The following is a 23,223-nucleotide window of genomic DNA, read 5'->3' as shown; positions in this document are numbered from 1 at the left end:
CATGATAGCTGCTTTTATTTGTATCATTAATATTTTTCAGTAATATATTTCAGTAATAAACGTTTTCAAAGGGAAAGTCAAATTCCTTGACTGGCTTACTCTTCAATTAGGCGAAACATGTAATTACTTGGTCAACTGGATCCGACATTTCATAGACAGGCATATTTTTTTACTATCTGTGGTCAATGCTAAATCAATGCATTCCTAATTTCGGGTAGGGCTCGCCTATGTTTAATACATGTATAGAACAGTATAATAGGTTATAATTTGATTATCGTTTTAAATACAACATCCAAAATACAATAATTCGTCCAATTAGCATATCATCCATTTCGCTCAGTTCCATGGCTGCCCTGCTGTTAATGTTTTCTTTGTGATCAGGTCTGACCGACTGTGACAGATGGCCTATTGGGGGATGTAGTGCGCTGCTCTGCTACTAGTTACGGTAAGCGCCGTCTTCATCCTCCCCCACACTCGCCGCTACTGCTCTGAGCTCATTTCGCCGGTGAAAAGGGCTAGCAACGCGGGTGCCATTTGGCGCAGTTTGAGATTACATCCGCTTACAAAAGCGCCCGTTAATTATTTGTTGTCGTAATTCTTGTTTTTTTTTAATTTAATTTAACGTATTCCATAATACACAGTCAACATGAGTTCGATTAACGTGAAAAAGCTGAAAGTAAACGAGCTGAAGGACGAGCTGAAGAAGCGTCAGCTGTCGGACAAGGGCCTGAAGGCCGAGCTCATGGACCGCCTGCAGGCCGCGCTGGATGAGGAGGCCCTGGCCGGGGACGACCCCGCGCCCACAGACGAGGGCTTCGCCCAGGCCGCCGACCAAGAAGGCATGGGTGAAGAAGAGGCCGGTGACGGTGAGGCAGAAAGCCTTGTCGAAGAAAGCATGGATGCCAACGAGGCCGAGGGAGAAGAGCAAGCAGAGGCAGAAGAAGAAGTCGAAGAAGCGGCGAATGGAGATGGCGCCGAGGGCGCCGCCGTTGCTGCCGAGGACGACGAAATGGGCGAGGGGGAAGAGGAAGACGAGGAGGAGGAGATGGACCCCATGCTCAAGGCTGATGTAGACGACATGGAGAAAATAGACGCAGAGGATGGTGAGCCCGGAGACCAGGCTGCTGAGGGTGAGTCTTCTGGGCTGTGTTTTAACGTGTTGGCAGTGCCTGGATGGCTCCGTGGCTGGATGTCGGTTTTGCCGATTGAGTCGGTGGTGGGAAGAAGTGATTGAATGCCCATGTTGAGCTAGCCGCCGTGACCTCATTAGCCTAGCCTAGCCCGTAGCTACAAATCCTTGTTTTTCCGCGGTCTTAGTATCGGTAATTTAGCAAACAAATGATCGGTATATTCTGCCTCTAACGATAAGCAGATAAAGTTAAGCGTTGGTGTTGAGCTCGGTCGTTATCGGAGAACTAGGATGGTAGAGTTGGCCATTCATTTTAAATCCACGGGTATCTGTATGTTTAGTTAGCGGGTTAGCTTCCCAGCTAACGCTTCGGTCTTAGCTGGCGAGCTACATTTCTTTTGTGTCCACGGTGCTGTGCTAGTTTCGGCTAGCTAGCCCACCCTTATTCAGAATATGTGATTTTTGAAGTTAATATCGCGGAGATGTTGCGGTTATTTGTCGTGTTTAATCGTATCGTGTTGCACGTGTTTAATTTCCTCATGGCGGGGCGTAGACTTTCAATTTGACCATAGAAATTAGTTACTTTCTATATTAGCTGGTAGTCAAATGGTGGGGTAAAGGGGGTTCAGCACAGGTAGGCAGATAAACTCTTGCATGATTAACGTATCCCATTCAAACACAAACACACTCAAGAATATACCAGATACCCTTTTAGACCAGCAGTGTCCCTTATCTTTATTTTACACGTATGTTCCCAATCCCAGTAAATACCGTTGTCTTTATGTTCACCCCGACCAGTTTACATAGTAACTACCACCTGGTCATTACTACTGTTATATTTATTGTGGACTCTGAATGTCTTCATTGTAACAATGAGGTGTCTCCTCTTGCTTAACAGTTGATGCTCCATAATTAATTAATTGAGTATTAACAAGGGCTTCTGCGTGGGTTGAGACCCAACTGCTAGCCCAACCTCTCTTCTCTCAAAAAAAGGAGCACCTCATTCTATATCTTTGTTTTATTTCCAAAGGGGATGCGGACAAAGACACGAATGCTGATCAGAAGAATAAGAAGGGTGTTAAGAGACGCCGGGAGGAACATGGAAGGGGATACTTTGAATTTATTGAAGAGAACAAATACAGCTGGTAAGGATGGGACAGAGCCAAAATGGCCTTCGGCATTCCCGAAGCGCCATACAAAGCTTTGTTTAATAAAATATATCAGTATTGGCTTTAAGCGCCAATGCACTCAAGTAGCATACAGTAACAAAAACCCTCTTATTATTTTTGAAGTATTATACTACAATGGAATTTCTTTAACGATAACTTTAATTTCACACATGTTTTGAGGGTCCATCCCGACTACTTTATAGAACCTTACCATTTGACTTTGTTGCAGTTGCCACCCACATTTGTCTGTAACAGAACACTGCTGTTATGTAGCAGAAGCACATTTTAAGCCATCAATGACTATTGAGTACTGTTTCCCATGACACGTAAATGTTCCAAGAGCCCATTGTGTCTTCAAGGTGAAAAATCAGGCTGCTCAAACAAGAGCACAGTGGAAAGTAGAGGAAAGTGCACTCTTGCTTATAGAGGAAGGAGGAAAAACAGTGGGTGATGGGAGGCAGGGAGGGAGGGTGGGAAACCACGTCTGCAGCGTAGTACACAAGGATTTAGCAAACATTTCCGGAAACTTTTGGACCGCCCACGGAAGAATTCGATACTCGGGAGTCGCCATCGTTTCGCTCTCGCACTGGTGTATTTTCTCATCTGTATTTTTTTTTTTTTGGTTTTGTGTTAACAATTGTACGGTGTTCAGGTGCTATATTTGTCTCATTTTGTGTGTTTGTGTGTGTGGGAGCATTTTATGTGTGTATTTACAAGGCACCTTTCTCCCCTCCTGCGCAGGTGACATGTGTGAACGGCTGTGTGTGTGGGTGCATGTGCTTGAAATTGAGTCACTTTTTTGTTTTTCATTTTGCCCTGGACGCGCAGGAAAAGACAAACGTCTTGTGTGTATGCTTCAGACGGAACACCAACAACGCGTTCATTTACACGCACCATGGAGCTCCCAATGACTCTTCCAAGAATCCTCACTCCATTGGTCTACTTATGGGAAGGAGCGGGCGTGATCTTTTTTTCTTGACCATCCCTAGCTTTCTCTGCCATGTCACAAATGGGACTTTAAGGGCCTGCCAAGTGTCTCTCCACAAACCCAGACACCTCCAGTGTTTGTGCTGTACAGCCACAGGACCATACACTCTGGATTAGGTGTGGCCCTGTAAATCTCCTAACCTGGCCCAATTGTTAACTGCACTTTTAATACTTTTTATAAAGACAGACAAGATGGCTAAAACCCTGTGTTTAAAGGGAGTGTCATGGGCACTGGTTAGCAACAGACCCACTAACTTTTTAAACTTTGTTTTCATTATCACTGTTTTGGTCACTGGCATTGAGCGCATTATTGAGCAGCAGCTTATGCTACATTACATGCACTTGAGACCAAATACATTATATGCATCAAGTAAGCTTTTACTAGGGTTTTAAAACGCTACAGATTTGGTAAGTAGCTGTGGTGTTAGTTTTAGCTTGTAAAATGTGCATTGCTCAATTTCTAGCCTTTAACATTTGTCTTGTGCATGCAAAATCTGCCAATACTTGTTGTGGTAACGAGACAATGTGAGGTAGCCATGACCTTTTCACTAGGAATTTCAAACAAAAGCAGTTGGATACACCAAAATGCTTCTCCCCATTGGTGTCTTTTTTTTATACATCTGGAAACCATAAACATATAATAAAGATTGAGGGGCAATCCGGGGGGTTTGGGTAGGGCTGGACTCCTCATTGCTTTCACCAACCGCTAGCACAGGAAGTCAAGACCGAGCTCTTGTCTCTGTAGGTTTTTTCTTTCATTACGCTGGACTCGGCAAGGTAAGTGCGGCCCGCAGCGTTGGGCCAGTCTTGTTATTTTTCCAACTATAAAGAACCGTGCCAGAATTTCCTTTGCCAGTTGTGATTTTCCTTTTTTTTTTTTTTTTGTGGTCTGGCCATCGTAATCTGCAGCAGGTGGCACCTAAAGTCACCTTCACAGGCTCTGCGTGTGACTGCCGACCCTGTCTGCCCGTCTGTCTGACCCAAATTGTCTGTCTGACGGCCTGTGCTCTTGTCTCGCTTCCAGGGCATCGTTCAAATCTCCTGTGCCACCACTGGAGGAAGAGGACGAAGAGTTTGATGACACTAAAGTCTGCCTGGATACTTGTGAGTGCTCCTGGTGCTACACACTATATGACCACTTGTGTTCCCGTTAAAGCAGCTATTGTGAAATATAACATTGTACCAGTTTGGCTTTGGAAGCAAACTGGCTTATGTCTTGGATGGATTTGGGCATCTATGTCAGTAATTGTGCCTTAACGAGCACTGACTGTTTTTTTTACCTGCTAGAGTACAGAATAAATATTTCCTTTTTAAAGCATTTGGAGGGAATAAAAGGACACTATAAAGCATATAAGTCACTATAAGTCATATTTTCTATAAGTCATATTTTCTACTAAGTCAATGCTGTCTTGAGTTTGATTAATGAACACAGTTCCAGCCGTGTAATGATTCTGGTTCCAAACCTTTCGTGATCTCGCTCCATGCCTTTCCTGACTTCTGTTTCCCCCTGTTTTACCAGACAATTGCGACCTGCACTTCAAGGTGTCTCGGGACCGCTACAGCGCCTCGTCCCTCACCATGGAGAGCTTTGCCTACCTGTGGTCTGGTGGACGTGCCAGCTATGGCCTGAACTCTGGGAAGGTCTGCTTCGAGATGAAGGTACGGCTCGGCAGGAACAGAGACATGCTCTCATTCATCAATGGAGACATGAGTCTGTCGGCGTCCATGTGATGTGGGCTCTAAAATATAGAAGCTGATAACAGAGGGGTTGCAACCTGCTTATTTTAATGCATGATTCACCTATTTTTTCACATGTATGTTTAAATATATATTTTCTAAATTTTAATCTCTGGGTGATGAATAATGGCTCGATAGTTTCCCATGTGATTGAAGACAAAATAATTTGGGATTGATTTTGTACTAAATTGAAGCACATGTTTTGATATTTTGTGTTGGTGGTGACTTAATGAACTGAAAAATACTGCACTACTTAACAAGGCAAACGATAACTCGGGTATAATGATCAGGCACCTATCCAAGCTGTCCATGCTTTCTCTGTAGCGCTGGACGGTCATCAGGTTGCCAACATAATAACTTTCACCGACGGTCGCTGTTTGGTTCCTAAATAACGGTTTCAGCAACATTAAGGGGAAGAACAATTCAGATAAAAATAAGCTGTATTTTGTTACGGTCTATTGGATTATCAAACCTTTTGTTATGCGGCCTCCAGATCACGGAGAAGATCCCAGTGAAGCACATCTCCAGTAAGAACATGGAGATCCATGACGTCCAGGTGGGCTGGTCCCTGGCCACAGGCAGTCTGCTGCTGGGTGAGTTTAACAATCAGTTGGCTGACAGTACACAGTGATTTACAGAGTCCTTTACTCATCCAAGAGTGGTGTGGTTAGTGAATTTTGAGAATGATGATCGCTCATGTCAAATTGTTTTGATGAGATACCCACCAATACGGATTCAAAGCCTACTCCATTTTCTATGGCCATTTCAACATTGATTAATTATTCATGGAAATTGGTACAGTGCCCTCTAGTGGTCATGAAGGGGATGAGATTGTGTAAAATGGCTGCAATTACTCATTGCAATAGCTGATGGACAATATTTATTCTAGGCACGTACCTGGATGTGTTTACATTTCAATTTGTAGAAGTGAGAAACTAATAATAGTTGGTTCTTGTTTTCTGTGCAGGCGAGGAGGAGCATTCCTACGCCTACTCTGGGAAGGCCAAGAAGACAGTGAACTGCGTGACTGAGGACTTCGGAGAAACCTATGAGGAGAACGACGTCATCTGCTGTCTCATTGTAAGACCAATAATTAGTGTGTTTATGTCGCTATTGTACGGGATGGTAGAAGCCTGAACTCTATTTTTCAAAAGCTGAAGGCCATTTAAACTGCATAAGACAAAGGCAACATGAAGATTAGACTTTATTTCTCCCAACAGATATGTCAGTGTCAAGATGCACAAACATCTTTTAATGACTTTCTTGGGGGCCGGTGGCACATTTTGGTAAACCGTTTTATGGTAATCGGCTCAAATGCCATGTTTGGCATTGTGCCATGTTTTAGAAACCAAAGCCCACCAAAATCTAAAGGACTTGAACTGAGATGGCCCCATGGCACACTAGAACCACCATCTTAAGGGCTGAATGGCTAAATCAATGACCTCCTCCCCAAGGACGTCAAGGTGATTTTTATTTTTTCCCGCCAAAATCCATGTACATAACTGTGTTTTTCTTTTATACGGGGGTGTCTGGAAATATGGCCTGTGAAGCTCTGGGGATTTAGGGCTTAAGAAACTAAATTGACGCAATATTTTTTTACATGCAATTGAAAAATTCAGAACTGTTTCCAGTTCATACTGGGATCACATTGACATTTAGCACCCCATATGGTGAAAGTTGTTACTGCAGATGTAATGAAATAACGCATGTATATTTAGATAGCGAAAATACTGCAGTACAAAGTCCTTAAAGGCAAACATTAACTCTGTAATAATGATCAGGAACCTATCCAAGCTGTCCATGCTTTCTCTGTAGTGCCGGACGGTCCATCAGCTTGCCAACATAACTTTCACAGATGGTCGCTGTTTGGTTCCTAAATAAAAATATCTGTTTCAGCAACATAAAGGGGAAGAACAATTCCAATAAAAATGATTTTGAAAAAAAAATGATTTTGAAAAAAAATCATCATTTTGGTTAACATTACATTTTGATAAGCCTTTAGTTGAAGTCTGCTGAATCTCTTTAAAAGTAACCACACAAGTTTAAACAAGAGATTTCTCTCCTCCCCAGGACTTTGAGGCGGACGAGGTCGAGATGTCGTTCTCCAAGAACGGAGGTGAGGCGGCGGTGGCCTTCCGGGTCCCCAAAGACACGCTGGCCGGCCAGGCGCTCTTCCCCCATGTCATCTGCCACAACTGCGCTGTCGAGTTCAACTTCGGCCAGCTGGACGAGCCCTACTTCCCCAGGGTGGAGGGCTACACCTTCCTGCAGCAGGTGGCCCTCGAGGAGCGCACCCGCGGCCCCAAGGGGCCTGACACCAAGGCCGACTGCGAGGTAACCACGGAGATATAAGTGTGGGTCTCTGGATGTAAAGTGGTCCTGGTGTATGTGCAGGAGGAGTGTTGGGACTTGGTGGAGACTTTTGGGGTCATTTATTCCTCTTTTTTTTCTTTTTTGCGATTTTAGTTTTTTTCCCACCAAAATCCAACATAACTGTTTTTATTTTATTTATACATAACTCACCCTGACTTAACTGGGGAAACCGTCACTGGCTCAACTTTTTGTTAAGCATGTGTAAAGAAAACATGCCAACTGTTAATGTTTGAGAATTTCTTGTAGTCAAATAATTAACTCTAATGTGTCTTGGCCGAGACAATAAAATGTGTATTCTGACTTGTTTTTTCCTGTGTTCCAGATGATCGTGATGGTTGGCCTGCCCGGCTCAGGGAAGACCACATGGGTCAAGAACCACGTGCAGGAGAGCCCTGGAAAATACTACATCCTGGGCAGCGACACCATCGTGGACAAGATGATGGTCAGTCATTCTGTTCCTCTGCACACATCTTCCTATCCTGAGACATTATGGCATAGAATATCACCTGTTGGATTCTGATGTTCACTCTCTGGTTTGTAGTAATCATTTCTGCATTAATTTATTATTAAATGTGAGAATTAGACACTTGGAGACAATCAATTATTGTGGATTAAGTATTCCCTTCTTAAACTCAGATACCGTTGAGTAGCAGATTGGCAGGCACCTATCGAAGCCGCCCCTGCTTGTTTTGGTAGCGTCAGGTGGTCAACAGGATGCCAACATGATAACTTTCACTGACGGTCGCTGTTCAGTCCGTAAATGACTGTTTCTGCAACATAAAGGGAAAGGATAACTAACGCCAAATAGTAAATGTAACACACTATCGAAAGCACCGTTATTTGAACTTGACCTGTATTTACCTGTAACTTGACCTGTATTTAAACCGTAGCCCCAGTAGGGGCTACGGTTTAATTCCTTGCTGCTCTAGTTGAGCCACATACTCTGAGCTAGACATGACCTTATATCTCATGTGCTTCTAATTCCTCACCCATTAGCTTGGGGATCACTAGCGTAGCCTAGCACATGCAGGCCTTTCCATCGATGCACAAATAGTTTCGATCCTGCCATACTGAGTAATCCTGTTTGTGCGTGATGCAGATCAACAGTCTGAAGCGCCAGTCCAAGGACACGACCAAGCTGACCGCCATCTCCCAGCGCGCGCCGCTCTTCCTGGGGAAGTTCATTGAGATTGCCGCTCGTAAGAAGAGGAACTACATCCTGGACCACGTGAGTTGATCCATTGGTAGTAAAAAAAAAAATGTACTTGTATATTTGCTGCTTATAGCACATCAATGGAAATAGTTATTTATAACAAATAGGTATTTGTTTCAGATCACTATTAAATGCATTTGTTGGCTGCTTCTTAGAAAACAATTAAGTAGCTTATGAATCCCTGATTACAAATTGGAACTTTATAATGAGAAAAATGTCAATTTGCCAAAAGAACATTTATATAGGAATCTCTCAGTGGTGACCTTGCATGTCCTTGCCCATCTCTCCCATCCCCCCCTGCAGACCAACCTGTCTGCCCCGGGCCAGAAGAGGAAGATGTGTCTGTTCGCTGGCTTCCAGCGCAAGGCGGTGGTGGTGTGCCCTTCAGACGAGGAGTACAAGCAGAGAGCCCAGAAGAAGGCAGAGAGCGATGGCAAAGAGGTTCCTGAACACGCCCTGCTCAAGATGAAAGGTACAACACCACCATGACAAGTGACCACATGAGGCTAGGGCCGCTTTAAATTATAAGCATGTGGGTGTGCTGCGTCTGTATTAAATATATGAAGATGTTTATTTATTAATATCAATAATATAATCAATAATATCAAATGTATTTTTTTTTCTTGAGTGAGAATCCCTAACATTTTAAAAAATATATAAAATGTACTCTATGTACCAAACTTTGCAAACGGGTACCCAACACTAACCTCACCCCCTAAGGCTCCCAGTAACACCCCTCCCCCTCCTCCAGGGTTCTTCTCCCTGCCCGAGGAGGGTGAGAGCTTCTGCGGCGTGACCTTTGCGGAGCTGGAGAAGGAGGAGGCGGCCAAGCTGCTGGAGCAGTACCGCGAGGAGAGCAAGACGGCGCTGCCCGCCGAGAAGAGGCCCAACCAGGGGGGCATGCCTCCCAAGAGGGGAGGCGGGGGTCTGCGTGGCGGGACGCGCGGCGGCAAGAACCAGTTTAGCCGCGGCGGCGGTGGCCCTGGCCAGCGAGGAGGCCCCGGCCAGCGGGGCCGCGGAAGCTTCCAGAACAGAGGCAACTTCAGAGGAGGTGAGGGGAGCGCAGGTCTGATCGTGGGACTCGTACCTCCTTCTACGGAAGGATCTCGAGGGTTCTTCCTTTGTAATTAATGGAGTCTTACCTGGCAGGGCCTGGGTTAGAGGGTGTCTGGATATATGTCCTATGAAGCTCTGGGCATGCGCTGTGTTATTTTTTTTTTTCTACGGTGATTGCATTGGCATTAAGCACCCCATGTGGTGAAGGTTGTTACTGCAGATGTAATGAAATCATGCACCTATATTTATATAGCGAAAATACTGCAGTTCAAAGTCCTTAACAAGGCGAACGATAACTTGGTTATAGTTATCAGGCAACCTATCCAAGCTGTCCATGCTTTCTCTGTAGTGCCGGACGGTCATCAGGTTGCCAACATGATAACTTTCACTGACGGTCGCTGTTTGGTTCCTAAATAACTGTTTCAGCAACATAAAGGGGAAGAATAATTAGTTATGTTCAAATTTGATGAACCTTTAGTTTAAGGCTGCTGAAGTTACCACACACAAGTGTAAACAAGAGATTTCTTGAAGTTTATTTGTTTTATTAATCATTATTTCCTCCTGTCTCAAGCCCCTGGTCCCCGAGGAGGCTTTAACAGACCCCCGCGTGGCTTCCTGCCACCCCCAGCCTTCCGGGGAGGGTACCCCAACCGGGGCAACTACAACCGTGGTGGCGGAGGAGGCGGGCTCATGCCCAGCCTGGGCGGCTCTCCAAGGGGAGGACCAATGAGGGGCAACATGGGACCCCGGGGCGGGTCCATGAACCGAGGCGGCCCAATGAACCGCGGCGGCAACATGAGCCGAGGGGGCGGAGGCAACAGTAACCGTGGTGGTGGTGGAAGCCGTGGTAACTTTGGACAGGTGGGTCTCCCTTAATGTTTCAGCACAATCCCTTTTTAAAATAGACCAGACCTGTCTGTAAATACTGTTGTGATTTGTCTGAGTTATTAATAATAATAAAATTCGAACCCCCCCCCCCCTTGCGTTTCAGTTCCAACAGAGGGGCGGCGGCGGCGGCGGTGGCGGCGGTGGTAACCGTGGCAACTTCGGCAACAAGAACGGCGGAGGCAGCTTTGGCGGAAACAGGAATAGTGGAAACTTTGGCGGAAACAACAGGAACGGAAACTTTGGCATGGACAAGGCCCAGGCCTTCAACCAGAGCTGGCAGCAAGGGGTGAGTTCCTCCTCTACTCAAATGACTAACCAGTTCGTCAATCTCTTTTTTTTTTTTTTTACATAATTGAGTGCAAAGGGAAATAACATGTTATGTTAATAAGAACTTAATCATTTCAATTTAAAGACCAACATGCAAGTTCCCCACAAAACATGTAAATCTGAACTGTGCTTGTGTCTCCTCTAAACGCTGATGTGTTCTCATGCAGTTCTGGAACCAGAAGCCATGGAGTCAGCAGTACCAGCCCGGCTACTACTGAGAGACTGTGTTCTAGAGCACTGGTGGCCCGACGGACCAACCACTAGCCACGGAACATCCACAAGCTCTTTTTGTTTTTTTGTTTTTCCGTTCAATATATTTTTTTTTCCTAGAACCCACATTTTAAAATCCCCACCCACCAACTGACTGCAATGACTTAAACAATCCGGAGCAACAACATTCCACATCAGAACAGGGGAAAGGGCGGGAGGAGATGGATGAGAATATAAAGGCCTCTTTGGGGGCTGCAATGTAATCTACTGTACACCATTGTTTCAACGTGTCCTCTATCCACATACATTTTTATTTTCCTTTTTTTTTAATTTCCGTTGTAAATTTTTTGACTATAATTTTCCCGACAACTTTTAAAAAGCATGTTTTTAAAGAGAAGAAACCTATGTGATAAGATCTCTCGTGCGGAAGATCAAGAATCTGAAAGTTTGCTGTAAATGCAGATGTTAGGAATGTTTTTTTTTTGTCTTCGGGTTGATGCATTTTATCATTGCCGTTTTTTGTTAAATTTGGATTTCTCCTTTTTTTATATTTAGGATTGTAAATATATTGTTTATTTGTTGTTGCTTGATTTAGTTTGTGAGAACTTGATGAAACACGGTATTGAATAGAGTCCGTTGCTCCCCAACAGGGAGCTCGGTAGCTAAGTGTTAGTTTGTTTATGTTTAGACCACTGTCATCAAACAATACGACCCACATGCCTGGTGACCTTAAGACAGTTATTCGGCTTTATTTTGTGTCCTTTTGTTTCCACTTCCAAGCCTGTCATCTAAAAATCCATAGACTTGCAATAAAAAGACCAGTTTGCTTTTTTTAACAAACCCTCTGGCTTGTGGCTTTTGATTGCGTTCAAGGTGTGTTAAAACAGGCCCTTGAACTAGCACCCCCTGGTTTGCTATAGTTCAAACGATGAGGACAATGGCCTCTCCTGGAAGCCACAGTGTATGAGGGGTGCTGTCTTCTAGGTAACCTTCACCCACACTTCTTTAATTTGGCATTAGGCATTGAAATGCACATGGCTCTATGCCCAGCCAGGCTTTGTATTTAATTGTAATGCTAAGGCTTTTATCAATTATATAAAATATTGAATCTTTTTAAATAGTTCAGGTGTGAAGTGAGGAAATTAGTTAACCCTAATTTATTGAGTTTTTTTTCCATCAGTCTGTAAAAACATTGAAGAATCATTGATAAGTGAGAGTAAAAATGTCCAGAAATAGAAAAAACCTGTTTCATGCATGAGGTCTGTCTGTTATAGCTTTTACATTGTTTTTTGTATAAACTCCCAATTCTGATGATTGACATGGTAACTCGTATTTGTAAATATTTTGGCTTCAGCAGTAAGAATCTTTTCACAGCTTTCATTGACACCAGCAGATAAAACAAGGGCTACACAACATCACAACATGTTCACCATTAAAACACCTCTCTGTCCCAACCGGCAAATTAGAAGCACAGCTTATTCCCAAACTATTGAGGACGAACAGTTGCATGTTGTGGAGCAAAGTCGACATCCTTATTGGAACCGTTTTTGGGGTGAAATCACAAATAGCGGACTCATTGTTAGTACAAGTAAACTACAATAAACTCAACTTTCCTGTTGAGAGGATGCGTACAGTGTTAATGAAGACTAGAAAATGGAAATTATGTATTTTTGTTTTGTTTTAATACTCCTGTTGATATTTATTAACACGTGTACATAGGTCACCACTTTTTGAACCATGCATGAATGTTACATTAACTGATATCAGGCGATAATTTAATGTGATTATTATAATTCTAAATAGTCATTTATACAATTATTGTAATCAAATGTCAACGTATTATGAATAAATTCTACCAACTCCCTTGTATATATAGTGGGTACTTGCTGCAGCTAACTTAACAGTTTTACAGTATATATGATAGCAAATATATATTCTTTATGTTGCTACACAAAATATGTGATCATCAAAATCTCCCAAGTATTTAAGATTTGTTTTTATGTGTAGGCTTATTTTTTTTTTTAACATTGCTGATAAGTTCCAAATTAAGAACTGTTTTTTTTATCTTAACCTCTACAAAACTTTCAATAAAGGTAATTTCCTTGCCCTAATAAAGAATCCTTTGGATATTTATTTATTATAGTTTGTGGACCAACTGACGAGAAGTGATGAAATAAGTAAAGGATTTCTCGGCTGTGGGACCTCATTGAGATTCATGTTCTCTCCTTCCCAATGTCTACGATCTCCTGTCTGTCTTTCACTCATGCAAACACTGCCTGTTAGCTGGGAATCCACTTCCCAGCCAGACAGCCAGCTTTGTTTCAGCTTTGTCCTGTGTGTGTGAGTGTGTGTGTTTGCCATCTTTGCTAACATATTAGTGAATGACCTTTAACCCCCTGGTGGGTGTGCAAACAGAGCCGTAGCTATTGGCTATGGATCTGCAACCTTTGGGGCCCCCGGGGCCTCTATACCTGCCCTAAGCCTGATGTAAATACAGGAACCGTTCTCAGTTAATGTGGATTCTGAGCATGTTCCTCACTATGGGGTCCCCTCTAGACCGCCCCCTCCCGTCACACACCTAAGCACACTGAGTCTATATTGTATGAAATGTGCTATATAAATAAACTTGAGTTGACACACCCATGACCATGTGCCATTGTGGGGGGGGGGGGGGGGGGGGGGACGACGACGACGACGACGATGACGACGACACCTGGCGTTCCGATGACAGACAGATGTTAATGAAACAAGATATTTTTTATTTTGTTTGAAAATATGTCACTTCATATTGATATGTACAATTATATTGAAAATAAAAAACACCTCTTGGATAAAGATTCAAACAGTCTTTGTAATTATTCATTTGGCATCCCATACCAACTATACAAATGTCAAAACGTTACAAAAATTCACTTAATTACAAAATATATTACATTTAAGTGCTTCTGGACAAAAAACGTTGCATGGCGGGTTCGTTGCAGCAACAGCAGCAGAGCTGGCGCGCCCCCAAATCCCCCTCCCCCACCAATTCATCCCCATTTAAATAAAAAAGTACTATCTTTGGTTTGTCTGTTACTATCCTCATCGATGACCACCACCGATCATCATCAGACTATGGACACATTGTCCATGGTGCATGCGCACCGCTCCACGATCATGTTGGGAAACTCGGCCACCTCGATTTCCGTGTACTCGCCCTTCTTCACCAGGTACATGATGGGCAGGGGCGCACTCTCCGCCACGGTGCAGCGCCTCTCCCCGTAGCCGTAGCCGTTGTAGCTGCGGCGGGGCTGCTTGCAGCCGCCCGTGCACCTGAACGCTTGGTAGCCCGCGGGCTCGATGATCCAGTACTGCGTCCAGGTCAGCGCGCGGAAATTGACAAAGTGCTGTTCCCTGCAGCACGTGTCTTTGTTTTGATTGGAATCGCAGTCGCCACGAGAACTGCGGGAGAAGAAGAGGAGGAGAGGACCTGTTAGATGCCAGACTCGTATAGGTTATACATCAGGATAAATGTAAATCGCGACTACAAGGGACTCAATTAAATTGACTAAATGTCACACGGATGCCATAATCGTTGTATATCAAAGCTCGCGTCCTTACCCGTATTCTTCGAGGTTGAGTGTGTACAGGATGAGCTCCGGCTTGCCCAGGGTGTTGCCGGTCTGCTCCTGGGTGGTAAAGTGGACACTCTTGGCCATTTCTGCCGCGTAACCGCCGGGTCTCTCGCCCTCGATCCACACCTCCAGGTGCATAGGTGTTTTCCTCTGGGCCTTGGACCAATAGTGCACCGCCTGGGTCACATCAAAGCTCTTCCAGCCCGTCTCGTGGATTGGGATCAACCTAATAAGCGAAAAGGAAAACAAAAGGGGCGATTAATTAAAGATAAAAACAACAAGTGTGTATCGGTTGTTGACAACAACATGACACGAAACACACCCCTTATCGGTGTTACTGTTTGTAGATCTTTCACATGCCAGTATTAATTCTCACCGTGAGTCGACCAGAGACGTGCGGTTGGCGCCGTTGGGCAACACGTCCACCCAGTAGACGCTGACCCGGGCGTTGTTGACGGGCCGGTGGGCCTTCCTGTCCCCCCCCGCGGGGCGTGCGTGGTGGGGGGCCTTCTTGTAGAGCTTGAGCTCGGCCATGGTGACCTCGCTGTTGGCCGGGATCCGCGCGTCCATCTCGAACACCATGCGTTGACGCGCGGTGTCAGAGTACACGTACTCCCCGGAGATATCTGAAGCACAGACACAGAGGACCACAGTATGATTAGACATGGTGATTATGTGTCATTAATTCACATTTATTTATGTTATGTAGACAATTAATCGAGTACATTAAGGTACATAAGCGAACTATTTACGCATTGAAATAGTTGGCCATAAGGGATAATAAACCGCCTTTATATTTAATTCCGTTTAACATAATTTCATTTTTATAATCTCATCCAACCGCAAAGCACGTTATTAAGTATGTTAACAGTTTTTACCTGCATTGCCAGGAATGCCTCTCAGAATGCCTGCCAGACTTGGCAACGATCTGCGTTTTCTGCTGTGATGCAGCTTCAGCATAGACGCGTATTTGCTCTTGATATGAGACGGAATAATTAGATTCTCCAAATCCCTCTTGACAATGTTGGGAATCTCGTCCAGACCCAGTTTCTGGAGCAGCGCGTCCTTCATATCCTGGTGCGTAAAAGCTTTGGCGACGGCAAGGAACACGATGCACAGAGCGCAAACGCGGAGAGAATCCATCGGGAAAAAGGTCAGTAGGGCAGAAAGTCCGGTGAAGTTAAGGGAGATGCGCGGTGGCTATACAGTGGCGTTAGCTCGGGAACTCGGAGTCACACTGTACTTGTGACACTCGTCCAGCCCTTTATATGCTCGTGACGCTCCCAGTCGTTCGCACTTTGTCGATGGGGGTGGGGGCCGTTATCAGAACAAAGGTGAGACAATAAAGGCCCTTCCTAAAAAGGATATTGAGGCAGCCATACTTCAAACAGCGACCATTAGGCTCAATTTAAGTATGCCGTTTCGTTTTGTCTAGGTGTATTTCTGTCCCTCCACATATAGGGTAACATTGTTGGCTTGAGTGCAGAAATTCCATAATTTAGCCTTACATGCCATTTACACGGTGTTGACGTATTATAGAGACACGTTAAATGTGTCTCTATAATACATATGTAATATATCTATATATCAATATATATTTATATTGCACATTTATTGATATCAGATTTAAGACCTCAATGGAGTCAATTTTATGTTGTGGATGTGACGTTCTGCGTCTATTCCAGAAAGTGAGTCAAATCAATGATTCTCTCTGAGTTGTATTAATACTAACATATACAATAAGACTCATTACAATAATATTGGATTATATTTGGGTTTGTCTGTCCCTGTCTTCAGACTACAGGCCAGACGTGTGTCCCAGACAGGCATCGACCCTGCGAACCTCAAGTAGACCCTTCAGTAGAACATCTTGTATACACACACACACACACACACACACACACACACACACACACACACACACACACTCAGTGTGTACATTCCACTGGACAATGTCAGCGGCTGGGTCAGTCTGACATCAGTGTGTGACACGGTGGTCCTATCTCTGTCTCCCAGACACTGTGTGGTGTGGGTGTGTGTATGTGTATCTGAGGACCGTTATAGCACGGCACGGAAAACAACGATTTGAGGCAGAACTGCAAGGTTTTCATAAAGTGTCGCCTGTTGGTTGGTGGGTCAATCCAACACTACCCCCTTAAGCAAGTGTAGCGGCAGGGAGGGAGAGGAGGGAGAGGGGGTGGGTGGGTTGTTGTGGTGGTTGCCGGGAGAAGTTTGTGTTTTTGGGTGGGCAGGGAGGGAGGGGGAGGTCAATGTTTATTCCATGCCCTCCAACGGATTAAAATTATTAGTTAAACAGTGTGTGTGTGTGTGTTGGGCTGGTAGGGGAGTGAAGTGGAGTGTGTGTGTGTGTGTGTGGAGGAGGGGGATGCAGAGGAGATGTGGATTGGGGCAGGCTCTTCACAGGTGGGTGATTATCTGATTCCATTGCGAGGATTTGCCTTGGCTTTTTTGTCACACAAACATTAGAAGAGGGGCCCCTCTCGTGGGCCTGGGGGCCCCTGGGGTTGTGTATTGGCCACTGTTTGCTTAGAGATGTCAGACAGACTGAAGGGGGACACAGGAAGAGCAGATGACAGATGACTACGTGGACGCGGAGGCTGAGTGGAGGGGCTACAGCCGGACTCTTAGGGTCGCACACACAGACACACACACACACACACACACACACACACACACACACACACACACACACACACACACACACATGCAAGCATGCACTCATGCATGACACACAAACACACACACACACACACACACACACAATCACACACACACACACACACACACACACACACACACACACAAACACACACATGCACACAGACACACAGGCTCGTTTGCGAAGCTGCAGTCTGGCTAAAATAGTTATAAACTCACCATGAAAACTTGCTATGTTTTCATCATTATGTATAATGATGACTATTATACGTGAATGACACTTCCAGTCATGCAATGGATTTAAAATGAGTGGGTGTGTTTGAAGGTTTAATTCCAGAGTTGCTAAAAGTAGCCTAGACATATCAACCATAATACATTATTGTTCATTTTACATTCGACCTATGGGTCTTTTCAGCTGACGATTGAAATTATGATTTCTAATCATTATTATTGGATTAGGAAGTGGTGAGGTTGGTTGTTGGCTTTTCCTGGATCATTACAGCAACGTTCATTTAAATCGCTCTATAGGAAAACACAGTGGAATCAGAGTGTCTGATGGGTCAAAGCGTGTAGACATGTAAATTCAGCCACAATCAATTGTCCAGTCCATCTGAGGGCTGTGTCCTTAATGGCTTCTATCCAGTCTGTGTGTTCTGCTAGAATCTGGAACATACACAATTTACACATACACAAATACTCCCTTTCTCTCTCTCTCCCTCCCTCGCCTCCTCTCTCTTGTCTCTCCTCTCACGTAACAGCCCCCTAATTCGGTAAATTAGGATGCCGTGTGTGTGATATTTCGCAGTCCTTCTCCTTCCTCGCCATGCCAGTCAAAGATACGGTTGCTAGTTCAAAGCTGCCTCTTGATGCTCCCAGGTGCCATTTCTCCTCAATCAAAGACTCCAGCGCTCCTGGAATCCACAACTCAGGTGTAATTAACATTCCCTCATTTGCATTCTAAAGCGGTTCAATTTATGGCTCATTCCCTTCCATTTGTGAAACACCAAATCCCCACCGGCCCACAAACATGGGGAGCAAACCTGTTAAAATACCTTGTGTTGTAGAATACCACTGTATATTTGTAGGCTATATATAGATATATATATAATTCTGAATCTATCACACACAAACACAAGCACACACACACACACACACACACACACACACACACACACACACACACACACACACACACACACAGCCACAAGAGATAAAGGAGTTTTAATGCAAAAGGACCACCTTTGGGTTTTGCATGTAGTTTGCACATTCGAGCAAAGCTCCTGTTTGGGGTACCAGCGATACAACACTACTATGTTGTCGCTGGTGACGACGGGCCCAAAGTCAATATTGAAGTTGTGTTGGTGGTGAGGGGCGAATTCCTTATTATTGACAAGGGTGTATTGTCATTTGTCACCGGCTTCCTGATTATGCTAGATGGCCCTATAGCCGGCTTTATCCCAATTTCAAATATTTGAAGAAATTGAATGATTGTTGTGAGTTTTGTTTGCACCTTAACATGCAAGTACATACAGCTGTTAGGACAAACAACCACCCAATACTCATTACACGAGACGTATCTTCTCGTCGAATCAGACAGAGAGCGCTGAGAGCGCTAGACATGTACAACAAGGGCAATACAATTATTGCTAATTATAATTAGAAGTGCCTCTCGGGTTAATCGGCACAGTCTAATTGCACTTCAAACAATAGATGATCGGCCAATCAACAGGGCGTTTTTAATCCCGCTGTGGAGATACGGAAAGGGGAGCAGACATTTTGTAGATGAGATTAGATAGCGACCCAGATCAAATATTCCATGTAATTACCAAGTAATTAGGGACGGATCACGCCGAAGTTTACCGACGATAACAAGAGCAAGAGTTTGTTCTCATGTTAGGCGTGCATTCGTCAGTGACCTCTTGGATATGTGTAGTCTGTTAGAGATAATTATAATTTATTTTTTAGGTGTGTGTCTTTGTAATTCAAATACTATATTTTTAAAATGTTATACAACTACTGTATCCCTTTAGTCTATTATATTTATAATTGTTACAATTTGATAATAAAGATAAGAACCCAAATTACAATGGGATTCTGCAAGTTATCAGTATGTGAGCCGTGGTGGTGTACAGCTCTATTTTTACACAAGAGGGCGCCCGAGTACAAGCAGATATATTACAAAACCGCAAATTGTTCACTAGCAAAAGACAGGCTGAGCAATGTTATTTTTTGTTATCTTTGTAACTTAATACATATTTACTCATTATATGATGGCCCATCCTTGTACCGAAACCTTGAAAAAACAGGCCCTCCTCCCTCAACTGGTAACCATATAAATCATTAATAGCCGTGCTTTTAGACTAGGCTGTATGCTTTATAAAAATCCCCATTCAGGCGAATTGGACGTTGAGATGATACTTATCCCCAATAGGCTTTGATTAAACACCACCTTCGTTTATTTCAAGGATGCATCATGAATAGCATTGTCTTTTATGTGAGCGAAGTTTAGACGTTGCAGAGGGTCATCTAACGCTATTGCTTTGCTCCAACGATCGCTCTTGTAATTTGGTATTTTAATACAGAGCTATCAATGCGTCAGTAATAGCCTACGTCTTGATGAAGATCAAAAGGTACTGGAGCCATTGGGGTAATCATTTTTTTTGGAAGCATGGGACGTAAGGTTACGGTGAACATTAGTGACACAAAACAATGGAAGATTACATTAACATGTCAAAAATAAAACAAATAGATATTTTAAAGAAAACAAATCAAAGAGATTAGTTTAAATGGTTTCATGTGTGTAGGCCTAATAGACTTCTAAGGATTAACGACTCTGTTGTCCATGATGAAACTCCAAAAAAAAAAATCGTCAGCTCAAGATGTATCAAAAGACTGTTATGACATGCATTTCCAATAGTTTATAAGACATGGCTAAAACATCAGCTACGCTTTTTTTTATTCCTAAAACCCATAACAAGGCCGTTTGGTTTTAGTGACTGAGAGCGAAATGTCATGGCCACAGTAACTGGTTGCTAAATAAATGTTTTAGAGAGCAGAGGGGGCTTCTCGCTGTCTATTCTAAAAACGGTGTCGCTCCCTGCCCAGCACGCCACCACCAGACTGACAGCCCGCAGTTTCCATTCACAATATTGACAATCCGTCCCCTTTCCATCCCCCCTCCTCCGCCTAGCATCTGCTGTGACGGCAGTGTGTGTGTGTGTGTGTGTGTGTGTGTGTGTGTGTGTGTGTGTGTGTGTGTGTGTGTGTGTGTGTGTGTGTGTGTGTGTGTGTGTGTGTGTGTGTGTGTGTGTGTGTCGGGCGCCATGATGATAATGATCCAGTGGGGTAATTGTGCCCACGTCCCTGCAGCAGCCACTAGAGTCGGTACACGGCTGGCAGGGCGGCCGCTAGTTGCAGGTGGAAATGACTGGTAACCCAGTGGAAAAGATGGCGCAGTGTGACGTAGGCAATATGGATGCGAAAGAGGCAATCCGCCACGAATGTTTTGGGAAAGTTCTGACCAGCAAGGGTGCGCACATATAATATTATCAGGGAATACGTCCTCGTAGCCAGATTGAAATACACACAAGGGCTGCATGCCTGAATCCTATAATAAACCAGAGTTCAGATTATAATTTTCAGACTGTGTTTTCTTTATTATTATTTTTTTTTACAGCAGCGGGATTCTTTCCTGCATCCTTCACATGGTCCATTGTAATAACAGCGCCCGGATCATTTCATGTGACACACTGATTCAAGTACTGCGTTGGATTAAAACGCTCTATTTGCTCATCTTGACACAGCTATCTCTGGGAGCTGCCAACTCGGTGGCTCGACTGTGCAGTGAAGCGACCGGCGGCGAGGGGAGGAGGAGGAGGAGGGGGGTCTAGTCTTCTGTGTCCCGTATTGGCACAAGCTGGACCAGACTACAGCGGGTCGTGTAGACGTACAACGAGTACGTCTACTTCCAATCAAAAGACACCGATTTTTTTCGCTCGGATCTCTCTGGAAAATGGACCTTGACTTGATCCGATTCGTTTTGACCTGTAATGGGAGTATGCTCAGTGTGATATTCCTTGCCGAATGACACGGATTCAAGCGACATCTCTTGACTAACGCTTATAGTTGTGAAAAATAAGATCTCCGGTCGAACAATATTATCTGTCAAAAGGTGTCCAACTTCCCCCCGATTGACAATGTGTGGCCATTACTAGCCGCGGAATCAGATAAAAAAATAAGAGTCAAACTTTTTCGGAAAGAGGGTCGTTTGTCGCTATGATAGCAGAGGGGTAAGGCAGGCTAGCTCCCTGGCTAGGCTAAGTAGCTAAGCTAAGTGGCTAGGCTAAGCCTCTGTCGCCCTTCCAGTCCACCACCACCAGAGGAGGGGCAGCCGGGCTTTGTAGCATTGCAGATCTGTCCTGCTACGAGGTGTTGATGCATTTTTGTTGCCGCAGGAATGGAGAACCACAAATACCACCAACTCAGAGGATCTGTTGAACTGCACTAACGGCTCTCCTGTGTGTGTGTATATATATAGTTTTTTTTGTATGTACTTGAGGATATTCTCTTCGGGTGTGGATAAGAAGAAAACAACAGGAGCCCCCCTGAAAGGAAATAAGTAACAACCAACGTCAGTGCTCGGATCAGGTCTGCCGGCCGGGGCACGGTCTGAGATTGAGAGGAAATCCTAGTGTAAAGTGTCTTTGTTGGGGAAGAAGTCTGCGGGAAAATGAGAAAATACCGCAGGTCCCATTACCCCATGAGATACTGTAAAGACACATTTAAAAGAGCGAGGTCATGAATGATCCGCATTCAACTAGGTCCTAGCCGGTATTAGCACAAGTTTTGAACACATTCAAGGTGATATTACTGCAGATCGACACACCGCTCCGGACACGCCGAGGAAGCGTTTGATCGGCGCCCTTCTGTGCAGGTTTTATTCAAAATCAGTTTCAAAACACAGTCGGAATCATGTCGGGAGAAGTGCGTTTGAAGAAACTGGAAAAGCTGATCCTGGACGGGCCAGCTCAGTCTAATGGCCAATGTCTCAGTGTGGAAACGCTATTGGATTTCTTCATCTGTCTCTACGACGAATGCAACAACTCCCCGCTCAGAAGAGAGAAGAACATTTTGGAGTTTTTGGAATGGGGTAAGTTTTTGTGATTTTCTGGTTTAATCCCGTGTCCTTTCTTTGGTAAGATGATAGGCTAATGTTGGTGGTGCAGTGGCCCTCCCTTTCCCCCATCACATTCCTTTTATAGTAGTAGTGGAGCCGAGTTGGCCTGCTGTCTCTGACTATGCCTCACTCCCAAAGGCTGGTTCAATCGTTTTCTCGACCTGCTTGAGGTCCTTTTTTAATTTTCTTTAACAGGCCTCATGCTTGTTTCACTTAGATTAACTTTTATTTTTTCGACTTGTTTGGGTTTTTCCTGATGGACGTCAATTCACTGTTGTGTTGTTGGCACATCCTGTATAGATGTGCCCCGTAACAAACCTTACATGTTTGTATAAACGTAGCAATTATGCAACCTTTCTATTCGCTCAGCCCTAAAAAAGCAAAGCTTTGTTCACATGGGAGACAGGACCACACAAAATGCACTCAATCATCTATGGAAAAAGAAGTGTGTGTGTGTGTGTGTGTGTGTGTGTGTGTGTGTGTGTGTGTGTGTGTGTGTGTGTGTGTGTGTGTGTGTGTGTGTGTGTGTGTGTGTGTGTGTGTGTGTGTGTGTGTTCGTTCGATTTAGAGAGAGAGAGAGAGAGAGGGCAAGCCAGTATGAGTGACATCAGGGGCTTGGTTGGTGCATGAACGTGGAATGTGAACAACTCTCCTTGTATCTGGTG

At 44.3% G+C, this 23,223-nt stretch overlaps 3 protein-coding genes and 4 non-coding genes across 7 annotated transcripts in view; 6 read left to right on the top strand and 1 right to left on the bottom strand.

Annotated features, from left to right (window-relative positions):
• Positions 1-503: 503 nt before the first annotated feature.
• hnrnpub (heterogeneous nuclear ribonucleoprotein Ub) lies at positions 504-13,213 on the top strand. Its single transcript, XM_084483739.1, has 14 exons — positions 504-1,130; positions 2,160-2,274; positions 4,310-4,389; positions 4,805-4,944; positions 5,516-5,615; positions 5,990-6,102; positions 7,093-7,356; positions 7,718-7,837; positions 8,495-8,623; positions 8,912-9,080; positions 9,360-9,659; positions 10,236-10,525; positions 10,656-10,838; positions 11,047-13,213. Exons 1-14 carry the CDS (start codon positions 647-649, stop codon positions 11,095-11,097), a joined length of 2,538 nt encoding a protein of 845 aa, XP_084339865.1. The 5' UTR covers positions 504-646; the 3' UTR covers positions 11,098-13,213.
• On the top strand, positions 5,309-5,446 carry LOC311364396 (small nucleolar RNA SNORA16B/SNORA16A family). The gene has a single exon (XR_014639204.1). It is a non-coding gene; the product is annotated as a small nucleolar RNA SNORA16B/SNORA16A family (small nucleolar RNA).
• LOC311364398 (small nucleolar RNA SNORA16B/SNORA16A family) lies at positions 6,800-6,941 on the top strand. The gene has a single exon (XR_014639206.1). It is a non-coding gene; the product is annotated as a small nucleolar RNA SNORA16B/SNORA16A family (small nucleolar RNA).
• LOC311364395 (small nucleolar RNA SNORA16B/SNORA16A family) lies at positions 8,053-8,191 on the top strand. The gene has a single exon (XR_014639203.1). It is a non-coding gene; the product is annotated as a small nucleolar RNA SNORA16B/SNORA16A family (small nucleolar RNA).
• LOC311364397 (small nucleolar RNA SNORA16B/SNORA16A family) lies at positions 9,975-10,113 on the top strand. Its single transcript, XR_014639205.1, has one exon. It is a non-coding gene; the product is annotated as a small nucleolar RNA SNORA16B/SNORA16A family (small nucleolar RNA).
• A 983-nt stretch (positions 13,214-14,196) lies between the features above and the next one.
• On the bottom strand, positions 14,197-15,846 carry lft1 (lefty1; the record flags this gene model as incomplete). Its single annotated transcript, XM_084483687.1, has 4 exons — positions 14,197-14,530; positions 14,690-14,929; positions 15,080-15,329; positions 15,582-15,846. 4 exons carry the CDS (start codon positions 15,844-15,846, stop codon positions 14,197-14,199), a joined length of 1,089 nt encoding a protein of 362 aa, XP_084339813.1.
• A 5,477-nt stretch (positions 15,847-21,323) lies between these two features.
• LOC311364274 (serine/threonine-protein kinase MRCK alpha-like) overlaps positions 21,324-23,223 on the top strand; it is a gene marked incomplete at its 3' end in the record, with an annotated part of 32,564 nt that continues 30,664 nt past the window's right edge. The window contains exon 1 of the mRNA XM_084484267.1: positions 21,324-22,531. Within this exon, the coding sequence (XP_084340393.1) occupies positions 22,354-22,531 (178 nt within the window). The 5' untranslated portion in view covers positions 21,324-22,353. The remainder of the gene's footprint in view (positions 22,532-23,223) is intronic.

This window comes from Micromesistius poutassou, assembly GCF_964030765.1.
Source record: "Micromesistius poutassou genome assembly, chromosome: 19".
Taxonomy (NCBI): Eukaryota; Metazoa; Chordata; class Actinopteri; order Gadiformes; family Gadidae; genus Micromesistius; species Micromesistius poutassou.
The sequence above is the reverse complement of the archived record's forward strand: the minus strand, read 5'-3'. Positions and strand labels throughout refer to the sequence as shown.